Source organism: Passer montanus, unplaced genomic scaffold (genome assembly GCF_014805655.1).
Source record: "Passer montanus isolate IOZ18808 unplaced genomic scaffold, ASM1480565v1 scaffold63, whole genome shotgun sequence".
NCBI lineage: Eukaryota > Metazoa > Chordata > Aves > Passeriformes > Passeridae > Passer > Passer montanus.
Genome location: NW_024371371.1, coordinates 637,864 through 659,976, shown reverse-complemented (window position 1 = coordinate 659,976; position 22,113 = coordinate 637,864). Strand labels below are relative to the sequence as shown.

General features: G+C 59.5%; 1 protein-coding gene across 4 annotated transcripts; it reads left to right on the top strand.

Annotated features, from left to right (window-relative positions):
• The first annotated feature begins 132 nt into the window (after positions 1-132).
• Positions 133-22,062, top strand: SNED1 (sushi, nidogen and EGF like domains 1). Of its 4 annotated transcripts, none has more exons than XM_039727972.1 (33): positions 133-471; positions 3,200-3,487; positions 3,978-4,118; positions 4,923-5,085; positions 6,018-6,143; positions 6,255-6,368; positions 7,126-7,236; positions 7,472-7,585; positions 7,708-7,824; positions 8,099-8,224; positions 8,505-8,609; positions 9,049-9,162; positions 9,280-9,396; positions 9,837-9,953; positions 10,030-10,146; positions 10,311-10,424; positions 10,505-10,678; positions 10,835-10,948; positions 11,565-11,678; positions 12,108-12,221; positions 12,303-12,416; positions 13,005-13,301; positions 15,314-15,497; positions 15,583-15,695; positions 16,132-16,410; positions 16,725-16,869; positions 17,342-17,424; positions 18,172-18,258; positions 18,451-18,567; positions 19,003-19,090; positions 19,662-19,745; positions 19,946-19,984; positions 20,330-22,062. In XM_039727972.1, exons 1-32 carry the CDS (start codon positions 268-270, stop codon positions 19,980-19,982), a joined length of 4,332 nt encoding a protein of 1,443 aa, XP_039583906.1. In that variant the 5' UTR covers positions 133-267; the 3' UTR covers positions 19,983-19,984; positions 20,330-22,062. The 4 variants fall into 4 exon arrangements, with proteins under 4 accessions (XP_039583906.1, XP_039583905.1, XP_039583909.1 ...); XM_039727971.1 differs by having other exon boundaries at positions 7,123-7,236; XM_039727975.1 differs by lacking the exon at positions 10,311-10,424 and having other exon boundaries at positions 134-471; positions 7,123-7,236.
• Positions 22,063-22,113: the final 51 nt, after the last annotated feature.

The following is a 22,113-nucleotide window of genomic DNA, read 5'->3' as shown; positions in this document are numbered from 1 at the left end:
GCCACACCCCGGCTATGCAAATGAGGCGCGGGGGCGTGGCCGGCAGGGTGAGGGCGCTCGGAGCGCCTCAGAGCTGAGGGGCCTCTGGTGCGCTCCGCTCCGCGCTGCGGGACCGCTCCCAGCGCACGGCTCCCGGCTCCGGGCAGCCACAGCCACCGCCACCGCCCTCCCGTGCCCCTCCGCGGGCGTCCCGCCCCGCCCCGCCCCGCCCCCGCCATGCTTCCGTGGCCGGTGCCGCCGTGAGAGGCGAGCGGCGGTGCCGCGGCCATGCAGGTCCTGGCAGGCTGGGCCGTGCTGGTGGCACTGGGCGAGTGGCTGTGGGCCGCTGCGGAGGTGCCGCTCGGGGACTTCTACCCCTTCGGGCCGGCGCAGGGCGACGCCGCCACGCGGAAGCAGGACGACGGTGGCTCCGAGCTCCGGCCCCTCTCCATCCCCTTCCCCTTCTTTGGTGCGGGGCACACCGGCCTCTATGTGAGTAATTTCCACTTATTTCCTCCTAGTCCCTCTTTTCCCTCCCTCTAATTGCCTCTTTTCTGTCTCATTCTTCCTCTTCCCTTTCTCTTATTTCCTCTTTCCTGCCCTGCTTGGATGCATCCGAGTTTCCCTGGGGGCCATCAGGTGGTCCCCGCTTCCCTGGAAGCATCAGGGGAGCGGCGCTGTGCCGAGGATGATGGGCTCAGTGTGGGGGTGCCCAGCGAGGACCGTGGCCCCAGAGCCTTGGCAGTGCTGGGCAAAGCCTCAGCCTCGGTGGGGAGCCGGGGCTTAGCCCTGCTGGAGCCTGCACTGCCTGCGTGCCTCAGTGGGACTGGCTTGGTGACAGGCTGGGGGATCCCGACAGCGGGAAGCAGGACACATCTGGTGGGCAAGAGCCCAGAGCTGCTGTGCTGCAGCCCTAGCGTGGTGGCCCCTGGCTGGTGGCCCTTGCTGCAGCAAAGGGGTGTTGGTGGGGCTCTGGGTGTGATTAGAATAAAGACAGCTGCACTTTGAGCTGCCCACTCGGCATATCTGATTCCCTTGCCTTTCCCTGCACACACTGGGCTGCTGGGAATACTGGTGGCACACTCCCTTGCAGCCCCTAAGCCACCGGGAGGAGACTGTGGCCAAAGATGCCTGACCCATCATGTTCCCTGTGGCTGTGGCCAGAGGGGCAAGCCCAAGTGCCTGGCTGTCTGTGGAGTCTTTTGAGTGGTGCTTTCTTGCATCTAGAAGTGAGATTTGAGCTCCCCATGGCTGTTTCCACCTGGCACAGTGAATCCTTCAGTATCCTGATCCCATCTCCCTGGTTTGCTCTGGGCTTAGTGATGGCCCAGACCCAGGTGGCAGAGGAGAGGGCTGAGCATTGCCTTGATGCCATTCCAGAGCTGGGCTCAAGTACCATTCCACTGCCTTGGCTCAGCACAGGGCGTCCTTAGTCCTGCCTGGTTGTGTTTTTCCCCTGATCAGAGCACCAGCCCTGCCGTCGGGTGGGAGGGATGCAGGCTTGGGGCTTGAGCCACTGTGGAAGGATACAAGGGGCTGGAAGAAGCCAGGTGACATGATGGTTGTCCCATAGAGGATGCAGAGGATGTAGCTCTAGGTATTGGAGGGGCTGCAGGGATCAGAGGACAGTGCATCCCCTTTCCCTGAGCTAAACCCCACGGCTCTGCAGGGCCAGCTTGCCTGCCCCCAGCACAGAAGTCCCTGTGGCAGGGGCCCTCCTCCCCTGGGAGCTGCTGTCCTGGGGGACTGGCACAGGGCTGAGTTCACCTGGAAACCTCTGTGCTCAAGGGCTGCCTCCAACCACCCCCCTCCTCCTTCACAAAAACCAGCAACAACAAAAAAAACCCTTCTTGGCTCTGGTTCTCTCCCATCTTGCTTTAATCAAGGGAAGAATGTTCCTCTGCGGACACAGTGGGGTTACGGAGGCTTTGGGAAAACAGAATCCTCTTTCCCTTAGTCACAGTAAGGACTGCCCTGTGTTCAGATGGAGGGGCTATGAGACCTCCTCAGGGACCGGGGACCTCCCCCAGGGGCTGCACAAGGCCATCAGAGCTCAGCCCCCCATGCCTCGGTGTGCTGGCAGCTGGGGTGAAGGCACTCTGGCTTCCACATGGCTCCTGGGGATGCTGGCTCCCAGCTCCTTTTTGGCACACGAGTGTGACACTGCTGCCTGCCCGTGTGCCAGAGCTGCTCTCTCCAGCTGAGAGCCTCCTGCCTGTACCAGGCCCCCTTTTCCATCCTGCCTGGAGAGCTTGGCTGGAGTCTGTGTGTTCCTGCCTGTCCCACGGTCGCTTGTGGGCTGGGGAACAGAGTGGCTTGGAGCTGACTGGACTGCCAGTCATGGCACTGTGGCAGAGTGCTGGCAGGGTGTCCTCCAGGGAATTTGGGAGCTCAGGGTGAGAACATATCCCTTTGATCCCTGTTCAGGCAGGCAGGGGGTTTCTTCCCCTTCCTCATTTCCCACTGCATCCCCAAGCTGGGAGGTAACACTCCAGGCAGCAACATCCACTATTTCCAGTGTCCTTCCCTGGGCTCAGGCTGCCTCTGCTGTGCATCCGTGGGCCAGGCATCCCAGAACCCTAAATGCCTCAAGTAGTGCTGAGGAACAGCTTGAAGTATCTGAGCCTGGGGGTCTGGCATCCCCCCTTTAACGAGAGCAGCTTTGCTGGGGGTGGCCATGCTTGCTCTCCTGGGGATCCAGAGCATGGTGGCTCACCCGGGGTGCTGTGCTTGCCGGGGGTGGATGCAGCAGGGCTCCTCCCACGCTGGGCCAGTGCCCACACGGCCCCACAGCCCCCCTGGCAGGAGGGTCCAGCCCATGGGCTGCCTGTGAGGCTGGGGAGCGAGCTGAGGCCCTCTCCCCTGCCAAGAGCAGTGCCGTGAGCTGGCCCCACGCACCGGGCACTGTTTGTTTTATGCGCAGGGCTCCTGCAGTTTGTGCAGCTGTTCCTTCCCCTGGCCTGGAGAACAGGGCTGGGTTTGTTCGGGCAGCGGCCCGCACCCGCGCTCCAGTGAGCAGGCGGCTGGCCCGGGGGGCTGGGGGTGTTGTGGGTGCTGAGGCACGTCTCTGCTTCTAAGGACAGGAAGGGGAAGCGCTCCAATGTTTGTGGAAAGGGGAGGGGGAGAGGAAGATGAAATGGAAAGCACCTCTAAAACATGGATTCCTGCTGGCAGCAGGAGTCAACTGTGGCCACCCGTTTCTTTCCCTTCCTCTCCGCAGGTAAACAACAATGGGATCATCTCATTCCTGAAGGAGGTCTCCCAGTTCACACCAGTGGCCTTCCCCATCTCCAAGGACCGGCGTGTGGTTGCTGCTTTCTGGGCAGATGTGGATAATCGGCGGGCAGGTGAAATATATTACCGAGAGAGCACGGAGCAGCCCATCCTGGACAGAGCGAGCAGGGACATTGCCCAGTATTTCCCTGAGTTCCCAGGGTTTTCTGCACAGTGGGTCTTCATTGCAACCTGGTACCGAGTCACCTTCTTCGGGGGCAACTCATTTTCACCAGTGAGTAGCTGAGGCAGAGCAGCCACCCCACCTGTGTGCCTTCAGTGTGGTGCCAGACCTTCCACTTGGCACAGAGCTGTCAGCAGAGCTCAGCTGGCCGTGATCTTGGCCATGTTGACCATGATGGCTCCATCACCATACCTTGCCATGAGAGAGCAATAGTGGGCGAGCAATACCAAATCCTCCTTTTGTGCCTTGTGGAGGCTTTACATCATCAGCCTCCTTGGGCAAAAGTGAGGCACCTTTTGCCTTCCAGATGCTCAATATCCATATTTTCCCCCATTTTTCCCATTTCTCTGGGATGAGAAGCGAGCTGTTCTAGCTCAGGATCACAACAAGTTAGGATTAAAAATAATTAAACTCTAATGCCCTTGCTCGTAGAGGAGGACTGGGGTTGTAGGAAACATCCCTTTGCTGAATGTAGTTTCTGTCACTTTATTTTAGGACTGGTTCATCGTCCCTCACTGCTTTCCTCCCCTCCCTGCTGCAGGTAAACACTTTCCAGATTGTCCTCATCACGGATGGCAAGCTTTCCTTCACCATCTTTAACTATGAGTCCATCACCTGGACCACGGGTATGCACGCCAGCAGTGGGGGGGACTTTGCTGGGCTCGGTGGCATCGCAGCACAGGTAAGTGGCAAATGTAGCCCCTGGGGTGCCTGGGTAGCACATCCGCCTTCGGAGCTCGTGGCTCCTGTTTGGGTTTCTTGGAGGTGGAAAATCTCCCCCTGCTTGTTTTTTTTTTTTCCTTCTTCAGAGTTCTTAAATATCTGTGTGTGCTCTGGCTCTCAAAGCTGAGACCATACAGGGGGCTTTGTTATCCCGAAACCACAGATCTTTGCCTTGGCTGCCACTTCACAGTCCCTTTTGCTTCCTAACCTCAGCCTTTAAGAGCAGCTGCCACGGCTAGCACAGCTTTTGCTTGTAGTTTTATTTCATCCCTGTGTGTGTTGTTGTGTTAAAGGGAAAAAAAAGCCAACACCCACACCCGCAAAAACCCCAGTACCCACTTGGATGTGTGAACTTACCGACAGTTGATCCGTGCTTGGCTCCCTGCTTGCTAGCCTGCAGCAGGCAGGATGCTGCAGGTGGAGAGGAAGCAAATGGGGTTTGAATTCCCAGGAAGGGATTGAGCAGGCCAAGCTTCCCCTTCACCCTGTTGTCCTGTCGTGTGAACACCCTGCAGCAGGCAGGATGCTGCAGGTGGAGAGGAAGCAAATGGGGTTTGAATTCCCAGGAAGGGATTGAGCAGGCCAAGCAACCACTTCACCCTGTTGTCCTGTCGTGTGAACAGGACTGAGACTGGCCTGTGGCATGTGGAAAGGGAAAGTTGGTCTGAGTGGTGCCACGTGACAAGAGAGATGAGTGCTGGTGCTCCAGCCTTTTTCCCGTGCATTAGTGATGTCTCTTTACTCTGTGCCTTTGTCCTTCCAGGCAGGTTTTAACGCTGGTGATGGAAAGCGCTACTTCAACATCCCCGGATCCCGCACCGATGACATCGCTGACGTGGAGATGACGACAAATGTGGGTATCCCCGGGCGCTGGGTGTTCAGAATCGATGATGCCCAGGTGCAAGTGGGGGGCTGCAGCAATACAAGTAAGAGGACAGCAGTTAGGTTTACTTAACTCCCAACCCAACCCCACACTGTTCTCCAGCCCCATCTTTCCCTGCCTCAATCCCCACCTCCGCGGGGTGGAAGAGATGTCTGGAAGGGCTTTGGGGAGGGAGGGGAGGCAGCTATGTGGGGACTGTCTTCAGCACCTGCTGTGGTTGGGATGGCACCTGTGGTTGCCCTGGGGCTGGGAACGGCTGGGAGAGCGAATGGGAAGGGGAGGAAAAGTTCTTAGTTAAAGAAGCCTGCGGGGAGTGATGAGGGAGGCTGGGGAGGAGGTGATGTGCACAGTTGGGCCCCTGCCAGCCCACTGCCAGGCAGGGCATGAGGGGCCAGCACCCTTGGGGGGTGCATGTGTCCATCACTCCTCGTACATTGGGCTGAGCTGAATGGAGGGCTGCTGAATGCCAGCCTGCCATGTGGGGTTAGGTTGCCAGGGCCTGGAAATGCTCCCCACTCTGGGGGTCCTGGCACGTGTCTCACAGAGCTGTTGGTCTCCGGTTCCTCATCCCCACCTCCCCCTGGCCGTGTTTTCCCACTCGTGGTCTGTGTGTCTTGCGTTGTCGGTGGATTTTCTGTACATGGGCTCTCCCGTCCCCTTTCCCTCTGCCCTGGATGAAAAGTGAGGGCATGTTCATGCCCCCTCAGCCAGTGGAGCAGACCTTTCCCCAGCCAGGCTGCAGAGCTGTGCAGCCTCTCCCCCTTGCACAGGAGGAGTAAAACTGCCCCCTGCCCCAGGGGAGCCCGCAAGGAGCAGCCCCTGCCCTGCCATCAGGCAGGCAGCCCCACGGGCTCCCCAAGCACCCCAGGGAGCCGGGCGGGTGCAGGGAAGGACCCTGGCCCTGGTGTGGCTGGAAGGTGGCAGGTGAGCCCTGCCAGGGTGGGGGCTGACAGGGGTCACTGCCTGTTCCCACAGCCTCTGTCTGCCTGACACTGCGGCCCTGCCTGAATGGGGGGAAGTGTATTGAGGACTGCATCACGGGGAACCCCTCCTACACCTGCTCCTGCCTGGCCGGTTTTACTGGGAAGAGGTGCCATGTTGGTGAGCGCTTTGCTGCAGGGAGCAGGTCTCGCTCTCGGTGTCACTGCTGCGTGCTGGCGGTCTGTCTGTCCCCACCCTGAGGTCCTGTCCCCACCTGGGGCTCTGTTTCAGATGTGGATGAGTGCCTCTCCCACCCATGTCAGAACGGAGCCACCTGCCTCAACGGTGCTGGCAGGTTCACCTGCAGGTGCCCGCCAGGCTTCAGAGGCAACAGCTGCGAGACTGGTGAGCAGTGTGGCACTTGCAAAGCAGAGACCCCAGGCTTGGGGGGCACTTCAGCTCTTGGGAGGGCTCTTCAGACCAGGGCTCCTGCAGTAGCTGCTGGGCTCTAGCAGTTTGTGACAGCCAGCTTAGATTTCAGCTTGCTTCAGGCAGAAGAAGCTTTTCTCTGGCCATGAGCCTTTCCTGCTGCTGACTTTTCTGAGGGCTTTGCTCAGCACTGCTGCCAGAACTCTTCCACCACCACTCCCTTAGCCAGAAAAGCTGGCAGGCAGTGCTCAAACAAGCCTTGCAGGCCCTGCTTTTGCAGGTGATGCTCTGGTCCCAAGCTTTTCAAAGCCAGGGGAGACCCTCCCAGTCCCTGGCAGGGGCTGTGGTTACAGGTTTTCCCCACTGCTGGCCTCCGCCTGCCAGTGGAAGTGCCGCCAAGGCATTTGGCTCCCAGCAAGCTGCCGCGCCAGTGGAAAAGGCGAGAAGGGAGTTGACTTGTGGGGGAGGAAGGAAGGGAGGGAGAAATGCCCAGCAGAGCACACTGACTTCCAGGGGGTGTGGTGGGATGAAGAGCTGAGCTGCCTAAGGACAGGTTTTGGGGACAGTCATGCCTGGGGACATGGCCACTGTCTCCTGACAGAAGGTGCATGGGTGGCTCCAGCCTGTGCTCTGCCTAGGCCTGGTATCACCATGTGTAGAGGGTGCCATGTGCTAGTCCTGTGCCTAGGCTGACATCCCTGCCCCCTCTTTTTTTGATGTTCTCCTGCAGCAGAATCACCGTGTGAGAACAGGGTGTGCCAGAATGGTGGGAGTTGCCAGGTGGTGAACAAGACAGCAACATGCTTGTGCCAGTTGGGGTACACAGGGGAAGACTGCCAAACAGGTAGGTGACAGAGACAGGTATGGGATGGAGATGGTGGCATTTCATACCTTGGCAAGCTTCCTTCCCAGTCAGCTTCATTCCTGGATGTAGTTTTGGGAGGGGAATGTTTGGCCCCTATTTTTTCCTGTCCATCGCCTTCACCCTCCTGGGCATCATCCAGGCTGGGAGGGAGGCACCAGGTGAGCTGGCTGTGCCCACACATGACCTGATGACCTTTCCTGGCGTTCCCTTGCAGAGGTGAACGAATGTGAGTCCAGCCCATGCCTGAATGGTGGGCACTGCATTGACCTGGTCGATAACTACACCTGTGTGTGCCTGGAGCCCTTTGTGGGACAGCGCTGCGAGACAGGTGCCTGTGCCCCAGCATGACCCACGGCAGGGACTGTGTCCCCCATCTTCTGCTGGCTATCATGGCCCCTCTCTCAAGCCCAGGCTCTCCTCCTGCTGACATCTTTGCTTTCCCCTTACCAGACTCATCTTCCTGTGAGGACCGGAGTTGCCAGAACCGGCAGACGTGCAATTACATCCGCCCTGGCCGCTACATCTGCACCTGCTCCCCCGGTTATTATGGCAACAACTGCCAGTACGGTGAGTGAGGTTGTGCCTGGACCAGCCTGGCATGGAAACTGCAATCAGGAGCACTGGGCAGGAATGGGCAAATGGCTGCAAAGGGGCTGTGTCAGTCATAGGCACTGCTGAAGCTGGTGGTTGGCACGTGCAGAGCGGCCGTGGTGCTGCCAGGAGGGAGCACCTTCCTGCGGGGCTGCTTGACCATGCTGGAACCTCCAGCAGGATCCCCAGGACAGAGGATATTCCAGCCCCAGACTGGACCTGTCCAGCTCAGGCTCTCCATTCCCCACAGGTGGGCCCCGCATGCCTGGTGCCTGCCTGTCCCACCCGTGCCAGAATGCAGGCAGCTGTCTGGAGACCGAGCGGGGCTATGTCTGCGAGTGCCAGGAGGGCTACACTGGGCAGGACTGCCGAGACCGTGAGTACAGCCAAGGGGACTTGCTAGTGGGGGGCAGCGTGTCAAGGGGAGCCTTCATGCTCCTGAGAGGGAGCAGCAGCAGCCCCAGAGGGCCTGTTCAGGGCTCTGGGATTGAGCAGAGGGTCCCTCCTCCTGGAGGAGGCTGTGCCTGTGTGTCTGAGGGCCTCAGGGCTGCTGCTCGCCTGAGCTTCCCCTGTGAGTGGCATCTGGCAAGGCTGCTTTTCTGTCCCAGCCCACAAGCAGGAGAGGTCCTGGGAAGCTCCTGTTTCCTCTCTTGCAGAGCTCTCTGAGGGCTGTGAGTGTCGTAATGGGGGCAGTTGTCTGGAGGGGAACGTCACCGTCTGCCAGTGCCTTCCTGGGTTTTTTGGTCTCCTCTGTGAATTTGGTAGGTGAAAGCTTCTTGTCTGCTGTGTTCATTCCCTCCAGGATGCTTGAGTCAGGCAGCCTGTGGGTCAGCAAGGAGACACTGCCCATCCCTGAGCCTAGCACAGTGCCAGGGGCACACACTGAATTTGAGCCTGGAAATATTGTCACCTGGTGAGATGGCAATGCTTCCACCTCCATCAGCTCCTTCCCTTGGAGCTGTGCCTCTCCCAGCCTCTGCCTCAGCTCAGCTCCCATGGGTGGGGAGGAAGTCGTGGCCTTTGTGTGCTCCCTTGCTGAAGCTCACTGAGCATCCAGGCTGGGCATTACCATTTGCACTGTCTGTGCCAGAGGATCCATCCTGTCTCATTGGACCCTGCAAAGTTAGGAGACTCCTGTTTCCATGTGGGTGTCCTCCTGCCACTGACTGAAAGAGGCTGGCCCTGGCCATGTGTTTACAGAAGTCACCACGACACCGTGCAACATGAACACGCAGTGCCCGGACGGCGGGTACTGCATGGAGTATGGCGGGAGCTACCTCTGTGTCTGCCACACCAACTATGGCACCAACCACAGTAAGACTCCATGGGGTGGCAGGAACAGCCCTGGGGTGGGAGTGAGCAGGGGGTACCCTGCTGCCCTTGTACTCCTGGCCAGATGTCCTTGGTGATGCCCTGTGTTTGGCTCTGCAGCGATGCCGTCCCCCTGCGACTCAGAGCCCTGCTTGAACGGGGGGTCCTGCAAGGTTCACGATGACTCCTACATCTGCGAGTGTCCTCAAGGCTTCCTTGGCATGCACTGCGAGAAAGGTACCTCCACAGTGCTCTCTGTGGCCCCAGCACCTGGCACAGCTTGGGAGAAGGGCTTAGACCTTCTTGGGAGATGAACAGTTACTTGCAGAGCTGGAAGTTGGTTCAGGTTTTCCCATCCCATCCTGCAGGGTAGAGGGAGGGATTGAATGACTCACTTCGTGTCACCCAACAGCTGCAGCAGCAGATCCAGTTGTTTCCCGTACAACACCATCAGTGTTGATATTTTTTATTTACATGCCACAACTTCTGCCCTTGGGGGCAGCCAGCTGTCTCCCAGCATCATGCACCTGTTGGGCCCCAAGGCCCCAGCACACATCTGCAGGGGTGCAGTTTTTGTGGTGCTGCTGGACGCAGGGTGCAGTCAGCAGCGAGGGCTGTGGGGTGCTGGTGGGGCGCAGCAGCTCGGGGTGACCCCGCTCTGGGCGCTCTCTCTGCAGCCAAGCCTCGGCTCTGCAGCGCGGGGCCCTGCCGCAACGGCGGCACCTGCAGGGAGGCGGACGGCGAGTACCACTGCAGCTGCCCCTACCGCTTCACCGGCAAGCACTGCGAGATCGGTACAGCCCCCCGGGCCCCCCTGGGAGGAGAGGTGGCCGCTGCCCCACCGGCCTCACGCCCACCTTGTGCCCCCAGGCAAGCCGGACCCCTGCGCGTCGGGGCCCTGCCAGAATGGAGGCACCTGTTTCCACTACATCGGCAAGTACAAGTGTGACTGTCCCCCAGGCTACACCGGCCGGCACTGCGAGATCGGTACGTTTGAGGAGGGTGTGACACTGCCTGGGGGCATTCTGGGGCTGACTGTCAGGAGCTCGCTGCTTGCTTTGAGCCCCCTTCCTTGCAACTCTTCCTTGTGCCCTGCTGGAAGGGGAAGGGGGCCGGCTCTGGTTTCATTCCTTGCTCTGCTCTTCTTCCAGTGCCCTCCCCTTGCTTTCTTAGCCCCTGTGAGAATGGGGCTACCTGCGAGGACCTCGGCGGGGGCTATGCTTGCACCTGCTCCCTGGGCTATGTAGGGAAGCACTGCCAGATTGGTAAGGGCCTTGCACTTCCCCTGCTGGCTGGGAACTTGGGGTGCCTCTGTTGGCCCCATTCATCCCCTGTCTCTCCACAGAGATCGACTGTGGCATCCCCAGTGAGGTGAAACATGCCCAGGCTTCTTTCAACTCCACCAAGGTGGGCTCAGTGGCTGAATACCAGTGTGAGCTGGGCTACATCCTCAGCCAGCACAACCATCCCCGTGTCTGCCGTGTGCCAGGTGTCTGGAGCGACCCCCCTGAGTGTGATGGTGAGGAGTGCTGGGGAGTGGGCAAGCCCTGGGACACCATCCCAGTGGCCTGTGGTCATCAGCATGGTTTGGTGACCCCAGGATATGCACTCCAGTTGTCTGCTGCCTTCCCCCCTGTCCTGTGCTCATGTCTCTCCCTTGCTCACATGCCTTTAGAGATTGATGAGTGCCAGTCGCAGCCCTGCCTGAATGGTGGCCAGTGCAAGGACCGTGTCTCTGCCTTCCTGTGCCTGTGTGAGCCAGGTTACACCGGCTACCACTGCGAGCTGGGTAAGACACCAGGCCAGGCATGCTCCAGGACTGTCACAATCCCTTCCTCACCCTCCCGCCCTTGGGAGAGCCCCAGTGGATTGTGAGCTCCATCACAAGGAGCTAGGTTACCAGGAGCTGTGTGTGCTTGGATCAGCCTGAGGAAAGGGCTTCTTTCCCAGGACTCCCAGCCAACCATAAGTTTTTCCATCAGGGAGATGCTGCTCCTGTTTGGGGACAGTGGACAGCATGGGAGGTGGTGGGACTCTGGCAGGTGGCTCCAGCCCAGTTCCCTGGGATCTGTAGAGGACAGTGGTAGGGGAAGGTGGGCTGTTGGAAGTTAGATGAGGGGACATGACACAAGCACCCTATGGAATGGATCTCTTAGCACAGCCCCACACTGCCAGTTGTCCCCAGGTATCCCTGAAGGAATGTCCCCAGGCTGTGTTCTTCAGGGACAGGCCTGAAGCAGTGGGCATCCAGGAGCAGGGATGTCGCTGGCCACTGGGCTTTGGGAAGCAAATGACATGGGAAGGGCCCATGCCCTGTGGGAATAGTGCTGCCTCTCCAAGCCCCTGTCCCTGGCCACCAGCTGTCTGTGTGCTGAGCTGGTGCCTTTCTTCCCACTGGACCCCAGATGTTGACGAGTGCCAGTCGGAGCCCTGCAAGAACAGTGGGACCTGCCAAGACCTCCCCGGGTCCTTTGCTTGCTACTGTCCTGAGGGCTTCCTGGGGACCCAGTGTGAGACAGGTAGGGGCTCTCTCTTCCTGGGTCACTGGGAGGCTGGACTGTGGGCACCAGGACACTGGCAGGGCTGGCACCATGCCAGGTAGCTGGTTGCTGTCTTGGACACCTTGACCCCAAGCCATCACCTGGCTGCTCATTGTTGCACTTCCTTGCCTGTAGTTTTGGGGGCAGAGCTGAAACTGCTCTGATGGGGAGGGAGCAAGGAATGAAGTGTCCACCAGTGATAGACTCCCTTTCTAAGGTGTCCACCCCTTCCCAGGGATGTGGGTGCCATGGTGCACAGTGGGGGTTTCAGTGTCCAGCCCAGCTGTGCCAGACCCTGGGCTATGCATCTGCCCTGCTGCCCCCGTGGGGGTCTGTCACTGTTGCTCATTCATGGAGCCTGGGAGCTGGCTGCTGGCATGCTCACTGTTGGCCTTCTTCCCCCTGCAGAAGTGGATGCCTGCGAGTCAGACCCTTGCCAAAATGGAGGGGAGTGTGAGAGCTACGGGGGCTCCTACCTCTGTGTGTGCCCAGAGGGTTTCTTTGGCTACCACTGTGAGACAGGTGAGGCAGGCAGGGCAGCGCAGGGCGGCCCTGGTGTCAGTGGCACTGCTGACACTGCCAAACCTGGCACCTCTCCCACAGCCAGTGACCCGTGCTTCTCCAGCCCCTGTGGGAGCAGAGGCTACTGCCTGCCCAGCAATGGCACCCACAGCTGCACCTGCAAAGTCAGCTACACAGGCAAGAACTGCGAAAAAGGTAAAGGCCCTCAGCAGCAGCAGCAGCAGGACATGATGTGGGGCTTGACGCCAGCCTGGCAGTGCCCACTGCCCATGAGGGGCTCAACACCATCCGGGACCTGCAGCACTCCTTGAGGCGGGCAGGGCTGGGGGCTGCCTTGGGCATGGGCAGCCCATGCCCCACCAGTGCCATGGGTGGGTGCTGGCATGCTGAGTCGCTGCCACAGGTGCTGAGCTTGGCACCAGGACATGGGGGACAGGTTTCCCCTGCAGCAATGGCAATCCCTCGGATGCCCTCAGGAGGGGAGGCAGAGGCATCCGAGGGAAGCCTGTTGGCACTGGCCTCCCCCAAACTCCTCACCCCATCCCACAGTGGCAAGTGCTTGGCCACCAGTGATACCAGGGAATGCTCCTGGCACCCTGGCTCCTCCTGTGCCCACTGGGCCAGGGGTGGCTTACCCCCAGAGAGCCCCTGCCAGGTGTGCCAAGTGAGACGAGCGAGGACCTTGTCCTCTTATCACCGCTGTTCTGCCGCTTGCTGACGGGGTCTGTTCTCTAAAGATTCATGGCATTACCTCTCCCCTTTGCTTTTGCACACACCCTGAAGAATTGCTGCCACCAACCTCATTAAAGGTGGAAAGGGTGGAGGACACTGGTGTGTTGATTTCTTGGCACCCACCTGAGGACGCAGCTGCCAGGCAACTCATTGACGGCTACGCCGTGACGTACGTATCCCTCGACGGCTCTTACCGCAGGACAGATTTTGTGGACCGAAGTCGTTCTGCCCACCAATTGCGGGCACTAACCTCCGGCAGAGCCTACAATATTTCTGTCTTTTCAGTCAAACGCAACGTGAACAACAAGAATGATATCAGCAGGCCCGTCATGCTCACCACGCGCACTAGTGAGTAGCGTGCCCAGGGGGATCACGGTCGTGAGCGTGCGCGGCCCCTGCAGGTGCCAGGTTTTGTGCTGCCACCTCCAGCCTGCCACCAGCTACAGCGTGGTATCACACCTGGCAGGTTTGCTGGTGCAGATCCTAAAATCCAGCTGGGGGCCTCTGCAAAGTGCTTGACACAGAGAATCGCTGTTTTCTTTGCTGTGAGTAAAAGGCCTGACACCCTGTGGCTCACCCTGTCCAGGGGCTGTGAGGGAGCTTGCAGCAGGGATTGCTCCTGAGCCCTGTTCATTGGGGCCAGGCTGTTCTGCTCCTTGTCACTGTGCCCAGGAGAGTATGAGGAGCCCCTGTGCAAGGCAGGCAGCGGGGCTTCTGCAACCCTGTGAAGCGGTCACCTTGCCATACTGCTGGGCTTGCCGTGGGAACATGGCAGCAAGGGCAGGGCTGTCAGGGACCTCTGCTCCATGAGCAGAGGAAGGGGCACAGTGATGCCTCTGGGGCATGGACAGGCAGAGCAGCTTCGATCCCCAGGCAGATGTGGAAATCAAATGCAAACAGAATGGAGGGAATTAGGAGAGCAGATGGCCTCTGAGGAGAGGAGAATGGTGGTGGTAAAGCCCCATTTCCCACAGCTGGCTGAGACCAAGTGCAGCCCAGGGGAGGAGATGGCAGCATGATGCTGGGCACAGCATCTCATGGGGCCTCAAGCCACGGCTGGATGTTGGGGTCAGGATGGCCACCTGAAGTGTGCCATGGACTTAGCAGTCACTAGTGGGGTTCCCCAGGCCTCAGTTTGGGGCTGGTCCTGTTTAACGTATTTGCTGATGGTCTGGGCCTAGGGATTTTGTGTACCCTCAGTAAATTTGTAGCCAACTCCAAGTTGAATGGGAGTGTTGATCGACTTGAGGGTAGGAAGGCTCTGCAGAGAGACCGTGGCACACTCAACAAAAAGGCCAAGGACAACAGCATGATGTGCCATAAGGCCAAGTGTTGAGTCCTGCACTTGGGTCACAGCAGCCCCTTGAAGATCCAGGCTGGGGAAGGGGTGAAGAGCTCCTCAGCATAAAGGGACTTGGGGCTGCTGGTTGACAGCTGGCTGAAATGAGCCAACAGTGGGCCCAAATGGCTAAGGAGGCCAATGGCATCTTGACCTGTGTAGAGGGCAGCGCGCCAGCAGCACGAGGGAAGTGATCATCCCTCTGCTCTTGGCATTGTTGAGGCTGCAGTGCGTTCAGTTCTGGGCCCCTCACTTTAAAAAGGACATTGAGGCACTGGAGCATGTCCAGAGAAGGGCAACACGGCTTGTCAAGGGTCTAGCAAACATACCTTATGAGAAACAGCTGAGAGAGCTGGGTTTGTTTAGCCTTGAGAAGAAGAGGCTCAGGGGGACCTCATAACTCTCCAAAACTCCCTGACGGGAGGTTGTTGTGTGGTGGAGGCTGATTTATTCTGTCAGGCCTGCAGAGAGAGAACAAGAACAAATGGCCTAAAGCCAAGACAGGGAATCCACATTAGATAGTAGTAAAAAATGTTTCACTCTTTGGGTGGTCAAACATTGGAATAGCATGTCCAGGGAGGTGGTAGAGTCACCATCTCTGGAGGTGGTCAGGAGGCATCTGGATCTGGTGCTGGGTGATGTGCTTTAGGGGTTATAGTGACAGTGCTGGGAGGATGGTTGGATTGGATGATCTCCTAGGTCTCTTCCAACCTTGATGGTGCTATAGTTAGGGCTGGGCCTGGGCACTGCAGCCCCTTTGGAGCTGTGGTAGGGAGCTGGGGCAGAGGGGACAGCGTCAGGGCTCTTTGAGTGGCACAAGGCCCTGTGGGTGGGCAGACAGATGTGCCTCCCGCCTGCCTGGAGACTGCGAGGAGAGCATGAGTGCAGTGGGAGAGGTGGCACTGAGCTGTTCCACTGGGGAAGGTGACCCAGAGGTGCCAGCAGGACCCCCTTGGGGGCGCAGGGGGAAGGGAGGGGGTGACCCACGATGACCGCAGTCCTCTCTGCTTGCCCCGGCCAGGACCGCGCCCGGTGGAAGGCTTTGAGATCACGAATGTCACTGCCAGTGCCATCACGGTGCAGTGGGCTCTGCACCGCCTCCAGCACTCCACTGTCAGTAGGGTGAGGGTCTCCATCCGCCACACGGGGGACCTGGCAGGCCGCACCGTGGAGCTGAACAGCAGCGTGGCCAAGTACACCTTCCTGTGAGTGGGCTGCTGCTGCTGCCAGGGCTTGGCTCCCCCAGGCTGCCCTGCTTACCCCTTCCCACCCTCTCTTTGTCCTGCACAGGGACCTGCAGCCAGGAGAGAGGTATATCATCCATGTCACAACGCTGAGCGGCCTGGGAGTGGAAGACCACCCCTCAGAGAGCCTGGCCACAGCCCCTTTTCATGTGTGGACAAGTGAGTGAGGTTGCCTTTGCCATCCCAGCTTGGCAGGAAAGCTGTGGGGAGGGAGAGGTGTGGGAGCTGCCAGACTGTCTGGCCAGCACAGCAAGTAGGAGGTGTGCAGGCAGGGCTGGCGAGGCCAGGAAAGTCACTGGCATGTCCTCCCCTGCCAAATGTTGTTCAGTCTCTGAAACCAGCACGAGCCAGCCCCATGCACAGATTCATCCCCTGCTGTCTGGCAGTCAGAAGGCAAGGGCTGACCTGGGTGCCAGGGTGCACTGAGGCTCTGTCTTGGCAAGGACCTAGTGTTGAGCATCCCCTCACTGTGCATGCCATGGCTGGAGCAGGCTCGGGGCTGGTCTGGGCAGTGCCAGGAAGGTGATGTGAGCAAGTAGGGCCATTCAGGGCCACCACTCTGACCGCTTTCCTCCCCATCCCCTGCCTGCTGCAGGGCCTCTCCCCCCACAAAACCTCACCGCCTCGCACGTCACCGCCACCTCTGTGTCCATGGCGTGGGAGCAGCCGCCCGCGGGCACCATGGAGGGGTACATCATCAATGTCACCACGGCGCAGAGCGTCAAGAGCCGCTACGTGCCCAACGGCAAGCTGGTGTCCTACACGGTGCGGGACCTGCTGCCCGGGCAGCGCTACCACCTGTCCCTGACAGCTGTGCAGAGCACGGAGCAAGGCCAGCTGCACAGCGAGCCCATCCACCTCCACGTCAGCACCTGTAAGTGCCCCCGGCTCTGCTGCACTGCTGCAGCACATGGGATCACAGGGAAGCGGGGTACAGGGTGGAAACCAGTATGGCAACAGTGACAGCCCTTGCTGCGCCAGCACTGGGTGTCTGCAGCAGGCTGTGGGGACAGGACACACACCCACTGCAGTGGGAGGTGGGGGTTGTAGGGTTGGTGGTGGGCACCTGCACCCCCGGTGTGTGGAGAGTGTGTGTGTGCCACCTGGCAGCCTGGGATGATGGAACTGGCTGGGAGGTCAGTTGCTGGCTCACACTGCCTCCATTAAGCCTCATCCTTTGCTCTGCAGTGCAGAGGGATGGGGCTCCAGAGAGACGGTGGAGCCAAGCCGGGCACCCCCGGGTTCTGCGGAACCGGCTGCCCCCAGCCTTCCTGCCGGAGCTCCGCCTGCTGGCAGATCACGACACGGCTGAGGAGCCCTCGCCAGCCCCCAGGTAAGCACTGCCTCAGCGCTCCTGGCCCTTCCACTCGGCCCAAGCAACAGGCTGAGCCAGTCCCTTTCCCCAGCTTCCATGCCCAGGTGTGTGCAGGGTCGAGCCATGCTCCTGCTGGGGTGCAGCTTCCTGCCCACCCACTGGGGTTCTCAGCCAGGCCCCTTACCCTGAGAGTGAGAGCAGTTCCCCCACGGGACTTGCACGGAGCCTGATGCCACCAGTGAATGCTGTACACATAGGCTGAGCCAGTCCCTTTCCCCAGCTTCCATGCCCAGGTGTGTGCAGGGTCGAGCCATGCTCCTGCTGGGGTGCAGCTTCCTGCCCACCCACTGGGGTTCTCAGCCAGGCCCCTTACCCTGAGAGCAGTTCCCCCATGGGACTTGCACAGAGCCTGATGCCACCAGTGAATGCTTTACACTTAAAGCCTGGGGGACCTGCAGTGCCCTGTACCCTTATGGCTCTCCTGTCCCAGGTTCACAGAGCTGGTGGATGGCAGAGGGAGGATCAGTGCCAGGTTTGGCACGGCGCTGGGAAAATCCATCACTGTGAAGACACGTAAGTGCTCTTGTGCCTTTGTGCCCTGCTCCTGTCAGCCAGTACCATCTCCTGCACCTCCCTGCAAGCTGGGGTGGCAGCCAGGCAGGCTGCTGTAGGGCTGGGGGAGCTGAAGAGGAGGATGGAGCCCTCTCACTTGGCCCTGGGCAGGCAAACTCTGCTCTGCTTGTTAGACCCCTGCCCGAGGAGAGGGGGACTGGCTAGGGGAGCCCAGAGAAGGATCCTGGCTGATGGGAGGCAGTGCTGACTGTGGCTGCCCTTCTTCCATGCCAGCAGCAGCAGGGGCCTGAGCAGTGGCTCCATAGCCCTCCAGTGCAGCCCAGTGCAGCCCCCACTGTCAAGAGCAGCCTCACACCAGAGGAGGGTGCTTGGGTGAGAAACCCCTCACTAGTCCCGACTTAACCCCCATTTTCCATCCCTAGAAGACTGGGGGCCAACCCAAGATACCCTAGAGCACCTGTGAACCCCACACCATGGGGTGGGGAAGGGGCCTGGCACACCTGAGGGCAGCCCTTGGCCTCATGCACATCCTGGTTCTGCCCCTGCCTCCCCAGGACTGTGTGTCCCAGCCCCTTCCAGGAGGAGTGAGAGTGTCACCCCAATTCTAGGGTTGCTGGGGAGGGTTAGAGCACTGCCTCAGGCCTGACCAGTCCCCCAAAGCTGCAGGCAGGCTGGATCCCCTTGGAGGAGCTGCCTTTGGGTCTGGCTCTGGCCTGGAAGGTGACATTTAATCCTCTCATTGTCCAGAACCAGAGGCTCCAGTGAAGCTGGAGAACACAGAGGTGTCCAGCTGGGACAGCCTGGCACTGCAGCTGCGTGAGGCAAAGAGCAAGAGTAAGTCCCAGGGGGAGACCCACAGCAGCAGGACCCAGCCCTGGCCCCACAGGCAACCTGCTCAGCACCAGCCTGCCCTCCTTGGAGGCGTGGCAGGCACCCCCCTGCTCTGCCTGGGAGCACCCTGGCAACGCCAGGGGCTTGGCAGGGCTGAGCTGTGGCCCCAGGCTGACGGTCGAGCGTGTTTTGCAGGAGAGGGGCAGAACTGCTCCAAGAATCCCTGCAGGAATGGAGGCACCTGTACCCGAGATGAAGAGTCCTACCACTGTGCCTGCCGCCCGGGCTTCAAGGGCCGGGTCTGCCAGCTGGGTGAGTGCCAGCCGAGGGCCAAGCTGCCTCCTGCACTGCCAGGCTGGTGGCTGTCCCTGTCACAGGATGTCCCCCAGCATGTAGGTCACCCAGCACACCCTGCCAGCGCCCAGGGGCTCCCACAGTGCCCAGGCTTTGCTAGAGATCTGTGTCATGCTGGCAGCTGAGAGAGGGGCTGGGCTCTGCTCTCAGTGTGAGGAGATGTGAGTGCAGGTCTGGTCCCTGCTCCTGGCTGGGCTCTCTGCCTGGCAAGCCAGGCCCCTGCCTTACCCACAGACTTAGGTAGGCAGTGTGAGCCTGGGGGCTCTGCTTCTGCTGGTGGGCCAGCATGGCCAGGAAGCCAGGGGGGCCTCACCAGCCCCTTGCCACAAGGCACAGGCAGGCAGGGCCGGGGATGGGCTCAGTGGTAGCTCCCCTCTCCTATTCCCCAAGCAGCCTGCAAGAAGGTGCCACACTGGTGCACGCGGCTGTACTCGGAAACCAGGTCATTCCCAGTGTGGGAAGGAGGCACCTGCCACTATCTGTGAGTACTGCCTGCAGGTTATGCTGCCCCCTTCCCCTTGTGCTCTGAGCTGGGGGTGTCTCCCTGCAGCTCGGCTTTGGGGAAGGGAGAGTGAGCACAAGGCTGTCTCCAAGCCCAGCTGGCAGCTGCCCCCTCCCCAGTGCAGGCTGAGCAGCCTGACATGTCCCTGTGGCCACCCCAGCTGTGCAGCAGGGCAGGGTGGTGCTGAAGTGACAGCCCCATGCTGGTGTTACCCACCCACGTAGCAGCAAGGTTGGATTTGGTGTGTGTGATCCCCAGAGAGCAGCAGATCCCATCCAGCTCCTGGCTGCCTCTCCATCTGTGGGCAGAGGGCTGGGGGAGCCCTGATGCAGTGCCAGGGCATGGGGGGTTCTGCTCTGCCCCGGCCTCCCTGCGATGGAGGCACAAAGGCCTGGCTGGGATCAGTGCTCCAGCACAGCAGGCTGAGCCCCATTGGTGGCTACTGCAGCCTGGAAGGAAATAGGGGAAATACCCAGACTTGCCCTTCACTCTCATCAAAGCACATCTCTTCCTTCTGTCCCCTACACTCACATCTCCCCTGTGTGTGCAGGTCCAGGAGAGTCTACAAGGTACAGCAGGATATCTGCTACAAGGAGAGCTGTGAGAGCACCAGTTCCAAGGGGACAAGCAGCAGGTACAGCACACTGGATGTGCCAGCCTTCCTGGGATCCTGGACAGGCTGGAATGCCCCAGCATGCATGGGGACACCCAGCTGGGGGTGGACTGCTAAGGGGTACAGACATGACCAAAGCTTGGATGCCAGAGCTGTGTGCTGGCCTGTGAGCAATGGCCAGGGGCCTGGGGCTGACAGTGCTGTCCTCCCTTCTCTTGCAGAAAGCCAAGCAACAGTCACACACTGAAGAAGCCATAGCAGTAAGTACCTGCCCCAGCCCTCCTCAGCTGCAGGCAGGGCCAGTGCTCGTGCAGGGAGTCAGGGAGGTGGTGCAGGCCAGGGCACAACCTGGCTCATGCCACCATCTTGAGGGGGTGTGAGTGCTTACAGCTGAGGGCTCCTCGTTGTGGCTGGGGTGGAGGCCATGCTCTGCTTCCCCCTGGTTTGGCAATTCCATATGAACAAGAGATTCCTGCATAGAAAGGCCAGGCAGAGGCTGGAGGCCTGGGGGCAGCAGGTCCCCTTCTCTCAGCACAAGACTGGTGCACAGGGTGGGAAGAGACCAGCTCTGCACACCAGCTCATTTTACTCCTGCTCCTCCACAGGGTTTAAAGCAGTAGAAGCTTCGTCTTTCCACATCTAAGGGCTTATTGAACACCAGGAAGATCAGATCTGCTCACTGGGTTGAACACAGCAGGGGAGCCTTCCTGCCTGGTGTCAACCTCTCCCTCTCCTGCAGCCCATTAGGGACACGCAGCTGGATCAGCACTCTGAGTAGTGCTCCCTTTCCCCCTGCTGGCCCAGCACCGCCTTTGCTGGCCCCCTCTGCCCCTGAGGAGCTGAGCAGCAGTGCCCCTGGAGGGGCCAGCCCTGCTCAGCACCCCCAGCCACTCTGCACCAGCGACGGGCTCCCCGCTTCACTCAGGGATCAGCCCAGCTCCTTGCCAACAGCATCTGCACCAATCTGTTTTCCTAATCCAAGGTTAAAAATTACCTATAACCCTCCAATAAAACAGTTTAATGCAGACCAAAAAGCTTTAGCCATCACCTGCAATCTGGCCCCCAAAAACATGCTCTGAGGAGAAGCCTCTGTAGATGAGTTAGAAATGGTGAGCAGCTCCGAGTGCTGAGGTGAGCACGGGCAGTAGAGGAGCATTCCTGTTTCCTCTGCTCTAGCAGGGGAAACTGAGGCAGCTTCTACTGCCTGCCTTTTTTCTTTGCTTTGTAAACAAGCCCTGGTTTTAACCAAATTTCCAGCTCAGAAACCAATAGAGCACCTAAATAGAATTTAAAATGTGATCTGTAGGGTGAAATCTGTCAGCTGAGGCATGCCAGTGCCACCACACTTGCAGCTGCCTCCACAGCAGTGCAGGGCACAGCAGAGGCCTGGTGAGGAAGCCATCCCCACACACCATCCCTGCCCTGCACATCCCTGTGGCACCAGTGCTGCAGGGTTATGTGGAGGAGAGGACCAGCACCCAGCACTGCAGCAGGGCAGGCGAGGAAAGAAAAAGCGTAGCTTAGAAACGTTCCTAGTTTTTGTGAGTTTGTATGACAACACTAGTTAAACATAGATTTGTGTATTAACGTACACGGTGTATATTATAAATTAACACATACCAGAGATATATCGCAGTTATGGTATAGAGCCTCACGGCCCCAGCAGAGTGGGACTGTCCTGGTGGGCAGGGCCTCCCCTCCTGCCAAGCAGAGCTCTGTTGCTCAGCCACGTCTCAAGCAGAGACAGGCCCAGGAGTTTCAGCGCTCCTGCCACCACCCTCTCCCTCCTGGGAGCAGTGTGACAGTGCTCAGCCTGGGGCAGGGACACTGTGGAGCCACGAGCAGCTGGCCAGTGTGCTGCTCCCCTCCTGCACCACCTCCAGCTTGGCTCCCACAGGACAGACATGCCTTGTTTTCCTCCAAGGCTGCCTGGTCCTGCTCCAGCTGCCTGGCAAGCACAGCAGCCCTGCCTTCCCAGGGCAGGAGAAGCAGCCAGCCCTCCCTAGCAGGAAGAGCAGGGCAAGGGGAAACCCAGACAGGAGAGTTTGGAGCTGTGGTCTGAAAGTATTTGCACCACTGCTCTGCCAGTCACGAGATCAGCACTGACATGGGCTGTGGAGGGGGAGGTGGCCCTGCCATGGGACAGTTCTGTATCCCAGGACCTGTCCCCACAGCACCAGGCAGCCTGGTCCCACTGCCAGCCAGCAGAGCAGCCCACAGCCTCCTGTCCCACAGCTGGCTCAGTATGTAATGCAGCCAGAAGGTTTTAACCTAGTCTTGGAAATAAATTAGGGGTTTTTGTTTGATTTTTTTTTTTAATAAAAACACTTTATGGAAACTGTTTTGTTTTGTTTTTTAAAGCAGTTGGGCAAGGAGGAGGAATGAGTGG